Genomic DNA, 13,430 nt, shown 5'->3' on the forward strand with positions numbered 1-13,430 from the left:
ATAAAATTGCTTGAATTCATTTTCGTCCCATAATGTAGTACTGTAGCTGCTTTTACAATTCTGTCCTAATTAAAAAATGTATCATTGAGGTTTTTTTGTTGGAAGCAAAAAACAAAGGTTTAAGATAAGACTCACCAATGTAACACTCGTTTGTCCTAAATTTGCAGACAATACTCGTTATTCTGTACATACATTAAAATGCATTAAGGATACACTGTCTGTACACCGTCTCTAGGGTACGTCATTTGGACAGCAACATTTTGTTGTGAGTTGTTTGAACTTGGGCATAAAAGGTGTGAGGTCCAGGCCGAGGCACTGACGTAAATGTTCATTGGTGAGGGTGCTGCGGTATGTGTTTTTCACCTTGTTTATAGTTTAAAAGGCAGATTTACAGCAGTACGTTGAGGGAAACATTGTGAGAATTTGAAGGGCCATCTTCTGCAGGAGAGGAACACCTGCTGCAGTAACCGTCTTTGTCCAGAAGGTGACCATTTTTGATGACTGCTACAGTATATAAATCTGGCTAGACATAGATGAAGCAGCCAAACCGAGTAAAAGCCTCAAAGATATATCCCGCGGAATCACAGTTGTGCACTTCATTGAGAACTCATTGGGATTATAATTAAATTAGCATAATTTAATCATAATCCCAATGTTTGTTTTGGCGTCGGTCCAGATTTAACCGTATTTGGGTTCGGATGTGCACCGAGTCCATCTATTGAGTACCCCGGCCATAGGTCTTGTGTAGTCACGTACACTACAGCGTACCCTATGGCGTAGCCTGATGTGCACCTCCTCAGAAACGTGACAACACGTCGTAGCAACGCAGACCGCAACAACTGTGATTGGCCCTAATGATGGGAAATTTGGATCATTTTAGTGACTAGCTTCCAGACACATGAAACAAAATTGAGCGGTTCTTCTCACGAGTCTTCTGGTCCGAGTCGTTCTTTTAAAACTGTTGCACAGCATAGCGGCTATGGGAGTCACGTGACAAAAGATAGAATGACTCGGACTAGAAGACTCGAGAGGTAACTACTTGTTTTTGTTTCCTGTATATAACCTATGGATTTTGCATGTGCATCCAGTAGAAAATGAACGAATCACTCTCTGACACTTCTCATGTTAAAGACTCATTCAAAAGGAACGAATCGTTCATAAACAACCCTTTACTAACTGGTCCACATTGACCAATCAGCATTGGTACTGAGCCATCTGTGAATAAGTTCTGAACTTCTGCAAGGTTTCTTATCAAGGTTTCTTTTTAAGGTTTCTTTTTAAGACATATGAATAAAAAACTTTTGAACATCAGCAATTTTTTACAGCTTTGATGTCTTCCAAAAAGCTACAGGCGATACCGAGCTCTGACGAACATCCTGACAGTATCATATTATAAATTTTTTAAATATATCCTGACTGTAGTACAGTAGTTTGGGATCAAATTTGAAAATGTGTCAAATTTCCCTTTGGCTCTGAGGAGTGACCTTTAAGGTGTTCACACTACATGAAGTATATTTGAGATTTAGTCTCACAAAAACCTTCTAACGTGAATTCCTATTTAAGCATCAAAGACAAAAAATGAAAAATGAACTGAAGGCATGTACAGTAGGGTTTATTTGATCAAAGTCTTGACTTTATCTTGCTCTAAAATACCATTACACGTGCAAATGTAAACTCCTTCACACTCTCAGATGCACACGCCCACACACACACACACACACACACACACACACACACACACATGAGTCCTCATTGTGATTAAAAAAAAAATCTGGTTACAGTCAAGACTATTAGCAGGATTAACCATAATATGCTTTTCTTATCAGTTCATTTAAATTTCCCCTGTCTTGCTCTTCCTCATTGAAATTCCCGTAAGTTCTTTGTAATATCAGGTCCATGGAGCAGTCGCATATAATGTCATGAAATTAATCCTCGGGAGATCAGACAGCAAGGGTTTCGGGGGGAAAAACACATCAGAGGGAAAGTTCAGAGAGACGGTAAAAGACAGGTCGGAGAGAAAAGGTTACTCGGAGCGAACGATTTTTGAAGAGGCTCTATCAGGTTCCTTTAGAGTTCTTCATATGCTGATTATGTTGATAATTTGTTACATTGTTGTATACACACACACAGGCAGGACATCTGTCTTTGGTTCTGTACCGCATTAGGATGCCGGGACCTGTTAGACGTCCTCGCAGCTTCTAACAGTGGGAAGCCAATCTGTCACATACACACACACACACATGCAGGATCCAATTAGAAATTCTATGTGGAATTGGGCCCTTTTGAGAAGATTTGTTACCTTTTTTTTGCCAAAAATGATATCGAAGACTTACAACTCAAAAATGCTTCACTTTAACATTCAAAGTCCAGATAATGCCATACCCATCTGTAGCCTGGAGCTAAGGAGGAACGGCTGGGTCTGGGTAGGAGGGATGGCATTCCCCTCTCCCCTGTCGTGCACAGTGACTCAGGTTTGTGGAAAAGAACAGATACCTCTTTCCTCTGAGTGAGAAACAGCTGGAAACATTGCAGGTGTCTTAGAGGAAGATTGTCCTTATCTTAGTCACCTCCTTAATCAAGACCCATTCTGAATCAGAACTTGACTGAATCTGGATCTGTACTGTCCATCCCAAACATCACTTTAAAGGTGCCATTCAGGAATATATGCAACTTTACATTAGTAACACCACAATGATGTTGATTATTTCCCAATAACAGCATTTTATTTCTTCATGTACCCAGTATGGAGCTTTAGATTAAATGTTGTTTATGGTGTTGTTCTTTCTGCTGCTCCCATTAAGTGGTTGCCACCACAGAACATCCGTTCAGCACATTTCAACTTTCCACAGGTTTTACACAAGGGATAACCTCCAAGAGCTGGCTGTACATTTTATTTTTTATTTTTTTGCTCTCCATGACTAAATTTCCCATTCATGACAACTGTGTGAGGGTTTAATTGTATGTAATTCATTAATTAGATTTACATAAGCCATAAAATTATGCAAAATTAGGGGTGTGGCCATTTTGAGTGACAGCTGCATTGCAGGTAGGCTGTCTGCTCTGTGTAACCAACCAGCTAACTGAAATTACCACAAGAAATAAAGGACTTGACATTGGATGACGTGTAGGGTATGAATGGGTAGGGTAGTCAAATGCAAAGTAAAGTTAGCATATAAATTAGCATTAGCAACCATACCAGTTTAGCTAAGCTAACTAGCTTCTGTAGCCAGCCTCTGTTCATTCCTCGCATTTGCCCATTGATAAATTAGAGTCAGCTCTTGCCGAGATTGCGAACATGTATAGGTGACATCATGAATGGTTTGTCCAGTTCTTATACTGTCTGTGGTTTTACGCACACCCTCCATTTATATCCAGGCTTAGGACTAAGGATGTCTTTAACCTAGTGGCTTGTTTGGGCAGTGCCTAGGAATTGAACCCAGGCCTTCTACATCGTAGGTGAGAACCCTACCAATGATCCACCGTTGATCATTTCTCTACTAACAAATGATTAAATCTCTAGAATACTGACTGGAAGTTTGTGTGTTTAAGCCCCAGCTTTAACACACAAGTTGCCACTGTTAAGCCATTGAGCATGGCACCTTAACCCTATCTGCTCCAAGGGCGCTGTATCCTGGCTGACCCCCTGCGCTTTGTCTCCAGCTTCCTAAATGGGATTTGCGGAAAAAAAAAAAAATATCCCTGTGCATGTGACAAATAATTAAATCTTAATCCTGTTAAAAAGTTGTAATGGAGTAAACCATTTTGCCATTATTTACTTTATCATCACTTGTGGTGCTTATATGGGCTTCGGTTAAGGGCTCTGAACCACCGACCCTCCAACCAGCGCCCCAGAGCCTTAACCTTTTATAGCCACCACTTCCTCCTTTATCACATGCTGTTTTGGAAAATAAATCAACAATGGGGTTGTAACAGTAACATCACACCAACACCTCCTTGATTATTTTCCTTTCACAACATGTGTTTTATTCCTTAGTTAATTTGAATAGAATTTACATATACAGTATATTACAGTGCTGTCATTAAATAAATCCAGTAACGTTCGTATAGAGTAAGCTGACATAAAGAATTCTGCTTTAATGTAAGAGTGCCTATTTAGGGTGTGTATTACATGTGCAAACTGTACATAACACAGATACTGTTAGTGCCGAAAATCAATACTGCTACCACACCTTCTACTATTACTACTACTACTAATCTTTCTTGTCTATCTTTGACCTCTATCTGAAATGATTTCCAAACAACACACTTTTCTATTCGGTGTTAATAAATGTACAGATGTCTATTGAGGTGCTGCTGCTACTGTATACCTGAATAATCAGGATCCCTTGTGTACCAGCAGCCATCTCGAAGTGTTGCATACGGAACATCTGTTAGAAATCCGAGTCAGGGGCGATATGTATGGTGCTGCTTCGGGGTAAATAATTGAAATGCAAAGTAGCTAAGGCTTCACACAAGCACTAATTTTGTGTATATTTTGCTGTCTTCCTTCATTTGTCGGATTATTCAGTTAACAACCAGTAGCAACAATCTGTGTGTTACATAAACCCATGAGAGGTCAAGTCGAAAATAGGATCATATTCCACCCTTTATTTTGGAGTATTTTTCCAATTGCACACTACTGTGGCTGCTGTGCCGGTCTGCAGTATTTAATGGGATGTGTTTGAAATCCCGAACAATATGTCACAGTTTGCCCCAGACCTTGTGAAACACATTGTGCTGTAGAGACACTGTGTTTAAGCGACAGCTGTCTCACAGCTGCAGTCGTGTTCTTTAGCTTCAGATTTTATCCATTTAAGGATATAGCGGTTACGGCGATGCACTGTAATTCATTAAATAATTAAGATAAACACTCGAAAAGATTAGTATATGCTTTCAGTCATACGTAGAGACGCCTCTGGATGGTTCAAAAGGATAAAAAATAATGCACTGATGGTGAAATGGTATTAACACTCAAAGACAGACTCTGACACTGGAGTGACCTTCCAATACTGCATTAGCATATTAATGATTAAAGATTTTCAGTTGGTTGTTGAGGGTTCACCATACAAGGCTTGGTGTAAATTGTTCATAAAGAAGCAATTATGTGCAGGTATCTGCACATTGATATTCTTGAAAATATCTCACCATGTTGGAGCTGTCGCTATAAAATGTTATTAACCATTTTCTGATCAATCAGAATTCAAGAATAAGGCAGTGCTGTGGTATACACCAATCGTAAGGTGACATACTGTAATTTAACATCAACACATTATCACTGATTATCAATTATACCAGTGTACCAGTAAATGTGCATGTGTTGATGGGCACCAAATGCTCACCCATGCCTGCAGAGAGCAAAGGCTAGCCTGTCTGGTCAGATCCTACAGAAAAGTCAATGCAACACATATTGATTAAAAATGCTGGCCATGAATGAAAGAACACCAAGTAAACAACGGGATGACAAAGACTGCCAACCCGGTCTCTAAACTCCCCAGATCCCAATCCGATTGAGCATCTATGGAATGTGCAGGGCAGACAAGTCCACTGTAGAGGTCCCATCACCAAACACAACCATGAGTGGAGTCATGCCCTAAGGGGCCATACATAGCTGACACAAGGATAATATACGCAATCGGTGAACATACGCAATATGTGATCGGTGAACATGCAGCTAAAGTCTGTATGAAGTACATCTCATGAAATTTTTCTTCTTCATTACAGTCACCTGACAATGTTTCCCAATTATCTTGTATACGGCAACTGATGTTAGTGGAGGCCAACACATGCTTCCTTTAAGTGCTTTCTTTATTTCAAAGTGCTTCATTATAGGCCAAGCTGAATCAATCCTCTTCTGCATAATGTGATTGACAGTGGAGAGACAGTATGTCATCCCTCCCATTCTGACAGCACAGACAGCTTTGGCCTCCTGGGTCCTTTGCACAGATGTCTGCAGCATCATTCAGAGCTAAGCTCATGATGTCTTGACGATAGGATGAATATTTTTCCGTTTCACCACATGGGATTTTCATACTATTCAGTTCGACATTTGAATGTTTTCAACATTTCGACATATTCCATATTTATAGTCACTACAGATCTGTAAACATGCCAAATCCTGACTGAACAGCTTCATTGATGACATCCGTAGTAGTGACTGTTGATCAGTGTTGAAGCTCCACAATAATCCAAGCACATTTTGTACTCGTGAGTTTATCCACCCGTTTCCCATGATATGAACATGCCCTGCTATCAGGATCTCAGAGGAAATGAGAAGACCTAATAATAATAATAGTAACCTAGCACTGTGGACTATTCCATTAGAAACCCCAAAAGGAACTGTTACAAAGTGCTGACACTGGAGACTCCTTCTATAAATGTTCCATTTACTGTTTCTTATTACATAAAGAAACAGTCCCTAATAGAATTTATTTATCATTAAGTCATACAATTACTGTGTTAATTAAGTGTTACTACTGTATTAAATTATTAAAATAACTGTAAGTTGTTAGAATATTTACAGTTATATGCCCTCAGAGCTGCTGTTATAGTAGATTAATCTACACCAATGGAGCCAGAATTAATTCTAATATAAATAGATTAGTAAAGAGCTGAGAAATGTATTTATCTATAGACATTAAATTTAATTAAAAGAAAAAAATTGGTCTATAGATGTGACATTTTCTTTTAAAAAGTGTAACAAATACACAAATAAATAAATACAAACAAATAAAGTTTTATGAAAAATCTATAGACAAAAATATTTGTTTACAGACATGACATTTCTCATAGACTCTTTGTTTATAGAAATGATATTTCTGTGAAAATGTTGTCTGTAGACATGAGGTTTTAGAGACAACATTTTTGTAAAATTGTTTTCTGCGCATGACATTTTCGTAAAAACTTTGTCTATCGACTGCTATTTTTGTAAAAATACTGTCTATAGCCATCAGATCTCTGTAGAAACAAAGTCTATAGACATGACATTTTTGTAAAAAATAGTTGTCTATAGTCATAAAACTTTTATAGAAACTTTGTCTATGGACATGACATTTTTGTAAAAATTGTTGTTTCCAGCCTGGAGAATTTCTTGTACAAACTTTGTCTACATAATATTTTGTAAAAATAGTTTATTTTTATGGCCTTTATTGTTAAAACTTTGCATCAAGACATCACGTTCTCGTAAAAAAAAAAAAATTCTATAGTCATGGAATCTTTGTAGAAACCTTGTCTAGAGATATGATATATTTTTTTTAATTGTTGTATAAAATCATAAAGTTTATGTAAAAATAGTTGTCTTCGGTCATGACAATTTCTTGTACAAACTTTGCCGACATGATATTTTGTGAAAATAGTTGTCTATACAGTATCTATAGGCTTTATTGTAGAATCTTTATTTCTAGACATGACATTATTGTACAAGAGAATAATTATCTATAGTCATGAATCTGTAAAAACTTTATCTACAGACATGAAATTCGAAAAAAAAAGCTGTCTGTAACATGAAACTACAGAAACTTTGTCTATAGACATAATATTTTTGTAAAAATAGTTGTCTCTAGTCATGACAATTTCTTGTACAAACTTTGTCTACATGATATTTTGTGGTTGTCTATAGCTATGGCCTTTATTGTAGAAACTTTGCGTATAGACATAACATATTTGTAAAAAAAATATATAGTTGTCTATAGTCATGGAACCTTTTTAGCAACGTTGTCTACAGGCAATTTTTTTTTAATTATTGTCTAAAATCATTAAATTTTTGTAGAATCTTTGTCTATGGACATGAACTTTTTGTAAAAAATAGTTGTCTTCGGTCATGACAATTTCCTATACGAACTTTGTCTACATGATATTTTGTGAAAATAGTTGTCTATACAGTAGTTATAACTTTTATTGTAAAATCTTTGTTTCTAGACATGACATTATTGTACAAAAAAATTATTATCTAAAGTCATGAATCTGTAAAAATCGTTTTTTGTAAAAAAAAAAATTGTTATCAATGTTCATGGCCTTTGTAGTTTCTAGATAAATCTGTGAAACAGACATTTAAAAAGAAACTGTTCCTAAAAACAGATCCTGGACTGTTACCAGATGTCTTTCAGTTTTGTTTTGTTTTGTAAATTGTCCACAGGAAATCCCATAACCCCTTATTAAACCATCTTTACACAAAAAAAAGTAAAGTGACATTGATTTTAATATCCAGCCTCACCTGCTTCACACTTTGCTCCTTTTGAGATGCTCGGGTGAATAATTACATGTTTGATTACAACTAGTGTTGTCATGTTGTACACACTTACACACACACACACAAAGGTAAATAAACAGCATTAAAAGAACACGCGGGTACAACAGGAATGTGAGGACACGTTGAGTCGTGTTTGTGTTTGAGATGAGCTGAAATGAAGCTGTTTTCGGAGAGGTTTGTCTTGCTGTCTATTCTGGGATTAAATCCATATATTATGGCTCATCGGGTGCTTTAAAGTGAATCTTGGTGACATGAGCCAAAGGCAGACAGAGCACTGGGTGTCCAGATAAGTGGAGGTGAACAGAGGATGCATAGGGGAGGACTGCTGTGCTGTGTGTGTGTGTGTGTGTGTGTGTGTGTGTGTGTGGTGAAGCTAGATGATGTTTGTGGAGCTTATCGGCTCCTGGGCACACACGCCTGCTTGGCCTTCCCATGCCCATGCGTGAACAGGAAGCCGTCTGGTTTGTGTGCGTGTGTGTGTGTGTTTGCATATGTGTAGCTATACACTCTCTGAAATTTCTATTTTCAGGACTAAGTGCTCACTTTGCATCTATTATTCAAACTCATTCAATCCACTGCTTTCATACCTGTGCTCCTCTCAGGCCTTTTCTCCTTCATGTGCTCTCCTCGTCCCCTCCTCCCTGCATCACTCACTCTCTTTCTCGTCATCCTCCTCTCGAACTCTTCAAGCTCTTTAATCCTCATCCAGTTCACTTCCACTCACCCTAATGACTTTAGGTGCTCTTTTCTTTTTCACGTCAGTTCCCATTTCACGTCTCTCCCTGAGTGCTCTCTGAAGCTTCCTGGTAAATTTCACTTAAAGCCCTGAAACTTTTTCAAGACTTGCTGAACGCACACAAAACTCACGCTAATGTCATCAACGCTCATTTAGGCAGCACAGCAATTAATCTTGATTTGGCAATTAAATCGCTGCAGGGTTGCCATAGAATAGTTTCAAAAAGGGCAAATTAAATACTTAAAATAGTGCATTGGAGCTTTTCCAACACACTACTTTTTTCTTGTAGCTGCAGCGATACCTTAATATCGCGAAGGCTGGCACGTGTAATCCGATCCAATAGAAGCACAAATTCATGAAAAGGTTAATGTTGGTTGTGATAGAAAGGTGTTAGAACAGTACATTGCTGTTCACATAGGGGGAACCTACTCAATATTAGTCAGGTGGTCATAATGCTATGGGTGATTAGTGTATTTATTATATACGTAGTCTTTTAACAAACAATGGCGTAACAAAGCAGCTGTACATGACCAGGGGTAGCCCAGTGGCCAGGGGTAGCCCAGTGGTAAGGGCATTCGACTAAGGTCCAGAAGGTCCCAGGTTCAAACCCCAGCACCACCATGTTGCCCCATTGGACCTTTGATCAAGGCCCTTGATACAGTATGATCAGATATAATTGTAACTCACTCTGGATTAGGGCGTCTGCTAAATATAAAAAAAAAAGAAAAAAATCTAGCAGGCAAATAAGTAGCATAGAAATAAGCAAAAGAAAACAACTGATAATTGTTCATGCTTTTGAAAATAGAGGCGACCTGATGTGCGCAGTGAAGATTCAGCTTAGAGCAAAAGCTGCACAGAGTCTGGCCTTTAGAAATGCATGCAGTAGGTAATTGGAGTTTAGAGGTGTTTCCTCTGTTAAGTGCAAAAATAAATAAATAAATAAATAAACAAGGGGAATCAATCTTTCCTGATCTTGCTCGCTTGCTCACTTATTCTTTTAGTAAATGCGGTTCTTGTGTATACGATGAAAGATAACCCTGCCGGCGCCTCATACAGTACTAATTGTGTTGTGGTCACAGTATGAGTACAGTATATAATGTCTTAGGATGAGCACGGCACAGTCCTTATGATTGCAGCAGCAGTTCCTTAATCCAAATCTACAAGATCCAGGAAGGATTATCGACTTAAGCAATGAGAGAGTTGGCTTTTCTTTTGCTTTTTTTTCTGTAGGGGGAGGGGTTTATAAATACAATACATACAATATTTATACATGGACAGGAGATGAAAATGAGGCACAAGTGCAGAAGCTCCAAGCTGAAGTGAAGCGTCAGGATGAATCAGGTGGGCCTGGAGGGTGAGAGGAGACACAGCGGTAGGGATGTGTCAGGATCTGGTACTGATAAGAAAACCAGGTGGCAGGTGAGAGAGAGAGAGAGAGAGAAAGAGAGAGAGAGAGAGAGAGAGAGAGAGAGAGAGAGAGGTTCCTAGTGCCATTAGGCCTCTATTATGAGTAAACAGGAAAAGACTGAAATGATTGTCCTTTGTATTCAACCATACAATGCACAAACCTTATAGTGACTGGTTTAATTTTCATTCATTCGTTCATACATACATTCATTCATTCATTCATTCATTCATTCATTCTTCTATACTGCTTATCCTGTCTACAAAATCAGAGGGGCCTTGAGCCTATTTTGGGAGACTTAGGGCACGAGGTGGGGTACACCATGGATGCGGTGTCAATCCATCACAGGGTTTTATTTAAATTTTTGGATTTTTTTATGAATTGTTTGCAGTTTAACACAACATAGCTAAAGAATTAACTAAATATCTATCTATCTATCTATCTATCTATCTATCTATCTATCTATCTATCTATCTATCTATCTATCCATCTATCTATCTATCTATCTATCTATCTATCTATCTATCTATCTATCACGAATTTGCCTTCACAAACCATACGACTTTTCATGAACATCCCTGCATTTCTGTGTATTTATAAGACTTCCCTGATAAGGGCGTTCTTTTTTGGCTATCATACTTAATTTCTGGCGACAACTTCAGGCAATCACATAAACGAGAGTATGATTGAATGTGACTACAGAGCATTACTTCGGCACAGCACGCATGTGTACATGCCATGAGTATGTGTGGTTATGCACAGCTGTAATGGGCTTATCAGACCTTTTATGGGACTTACATGTGTACTACAGCAACCTGAGGCCCGAGGATGTTAATGTTCCAAAATATGCTCTACTTTCAATCATACTTTCGCATCATGTGAATTCATGTATGACATTTATATGTGGGTCAAGAAATACATTTGTGAATTACCTTACACTGATATGTGGATTGCTAAATGCATTTGTGAATGCAGGTTTCACATTTGCTGTGCAGAAGAGTTATTACATGGATGTGAACATAAATGCTTTACATTGTATGATTTTTGCTGTCACAGTCCAAAATCTCACACCCTAAAAAAATTCATCAGATAACTTGATATCAGCGGGTTCAGAACAGATGACATGATAAAGAGAAAACGTTTCATCACTGGTGGCACAGTGGCTCAGTGGTTAGCACTGTCGCCTTGCATCTCCAGTTTCTAGGTTCGATTCCCACGGGTCTGTTTGCATGAAGTTTGCATGCTTGGTGGGTTTCCTCCATGTACTCTGGATTTCTCCAAAAGACATGCAGATTAGGCTAATTGTCATTCCCAATTTGCCCTTAGTGTGTAAATGGTTGGCACCTTATCCAGGGTGTTCCTCGCCTCGTGCCGCTTCACAGTCACCTGGGATAAGCTCCAGGCCCCGTGACCCTGTATACAGAATAAAGCGGTATAGATGACGAGTGATTGTTTTATCACTTTAGTTTAAAGGGATCAGAATCATTCATAAGGTTGGCATAAGCCTTTTATAAAACCTATAACATCACATGATGAGTTTTCACAAACGCCTTCTAACATCATCTATCATCTAACATTGTAACATCATGGTTATGAATGTGTCATAATCCCATATGCAGGTTCGTTTCAAATAAAGTGTTAGCATAATGTTAAATCATAAAAGTGGCTTAAGGAAGGGAATGATATTGCAAGTAGCTAAAAAGAAAACTTACTTGACTGTCACATGATCAACTCACATTTTTACAGGAACACATTCAGCTTTCTTTTCTTGTTCCAAACAACGTGACAGCGTTTCATTTAGTCTGTGCATTCAGGTGCATTCTCCTGAAATAATGAAATCATCCACAGCGCTTTTTGTAAAATATAGGGTAACTTTAAAGGTTAATGGTGGCTTATTTGAGACAGTCCGCTGGAGACAAAACTCTCAGTTGAGAAAACTCACTCTCAGCTTCACTGTTCATTCTCTTTAGAAGAGTTATCATTATCACTCGTCATTAGGACAGTTGCATGGGCTGTGACTAAATGCTATTAACTCTCTCTCTCTCTCGCTCTCTCTGCAGAATGACACTTGGAGTGAGCTGTACTCCTTTGCCGTGTTTAAGGCCATGAGTCATATGCTCTGTATAGGTTATGGCCGTCAGGCTCCGGAGAGTTTGTCTGATATTTGGCTGACCATGCTCAGCATGATCGTAGGAGCCACCTGCTACGCCGTCTTCATCGGCCACGCCACCGCTCTCATCCAATCGCTGGACTCCTCCCGGCGACAGTACCAGGAAAAGGTAAGAAAGCCAGTGATGTGGGATATCAAAGCTGATGACCTTTTGAAGGAGAGATTGGTTGTATATTTGCTTAGCTGTACTTTAATCATGGCAAATGCCACTGTACTGTATATTCGCTGAGAAATGGAGGTGGAATGGCAGGGCGTGTCTATGAAACACAGTTAACAAGGATAAGATGAAGCTAATGTTGCATGCAGGTTTTGAAGGTTTTAAGGTTTGTAAGCAGGTATTGTGGTAGTGCTTGGTTTTTAACATGAGATGACAAATCAAAAGGTGGACGAATGCAAAGACCTTATTAAATCAATGCCCGGAAATACATACGTTTGTGTTTTGGTATTAGGCGGATAACGGATATGTAAGAAAAACATCCAAATAGAATGATCAGCTTGAGTATCTGTTATTATTTTTTCATGAAAAATATTTTTGTCTAATTATATTTCTCAAACAAGACTATATCGACTTTTAACTAATAGCTAAACTGCTACTCAGTGGTCAAGACACTGGACAAGTGATCGGAAGGTCCCGGGCTTAAACCCTACCATCACCAAGTTGCCACTGTTGGGCCCTTGAGAAAGGCCCTTAACCCTCAACTGCTCAGATGTATAATGAGATGTAAGTGTAAGTCTTTCTGGATAAGGGCGTCTGCCAAATGCCATAATGTAATGTACTGATTGCTCAATTCTGATGGTTCAAGAGGTCCTGATTAAGGGCAGATTACAGACTTAAATTCATGCACTTATTTTAATACTTTAGTAAACAATTCAT

General features: G+C 38.5%; 1 protein-coding gene across 2 annotated transcripts in view; it reads left to right on the top strand.

Annotated features, from left to right (window-relative positions):
* LOC128513138 (potassium/sodium hyperpolarization-activated cyclic nucleotide-gated channel 2-like) overlaps window positions 1-13,430 on the top strand; it is a 68,274-nt gene that overhangs the window by 20,568 nt on the left and 34,276 nt on the right. For both annotated transcript variants that reach the window (XM_053486793.1, XM_053486792.1), the window contains exon 5: window positions 12,447-12,665. In XM_053486793.1, coding sequence (XP_053342768.1) covers window positions 12,447-12,665 — 219 coding nt within the window. The remainder of the gene's footprint in view (window positions 1-12,446; window positions 12,666-13,430) is intronic.

The sequence above is a fragment of the Clarias gariepinus genome, chromosome 25, assembly GCF_024256425.1.
Source record: "Clarias gariepinus isolate MV-2021 ecotype Netherlands chromosome 25, CGAR_prim_01v2, whole genome shotgun sequence".
NCBI classification, from domain to species: domain Eukaryota; kingdom Metazoa; phylum Chordata; class Actinopteri; order Siluriformes; family Clariidae; genus Clarias; species Clarias gariepinus.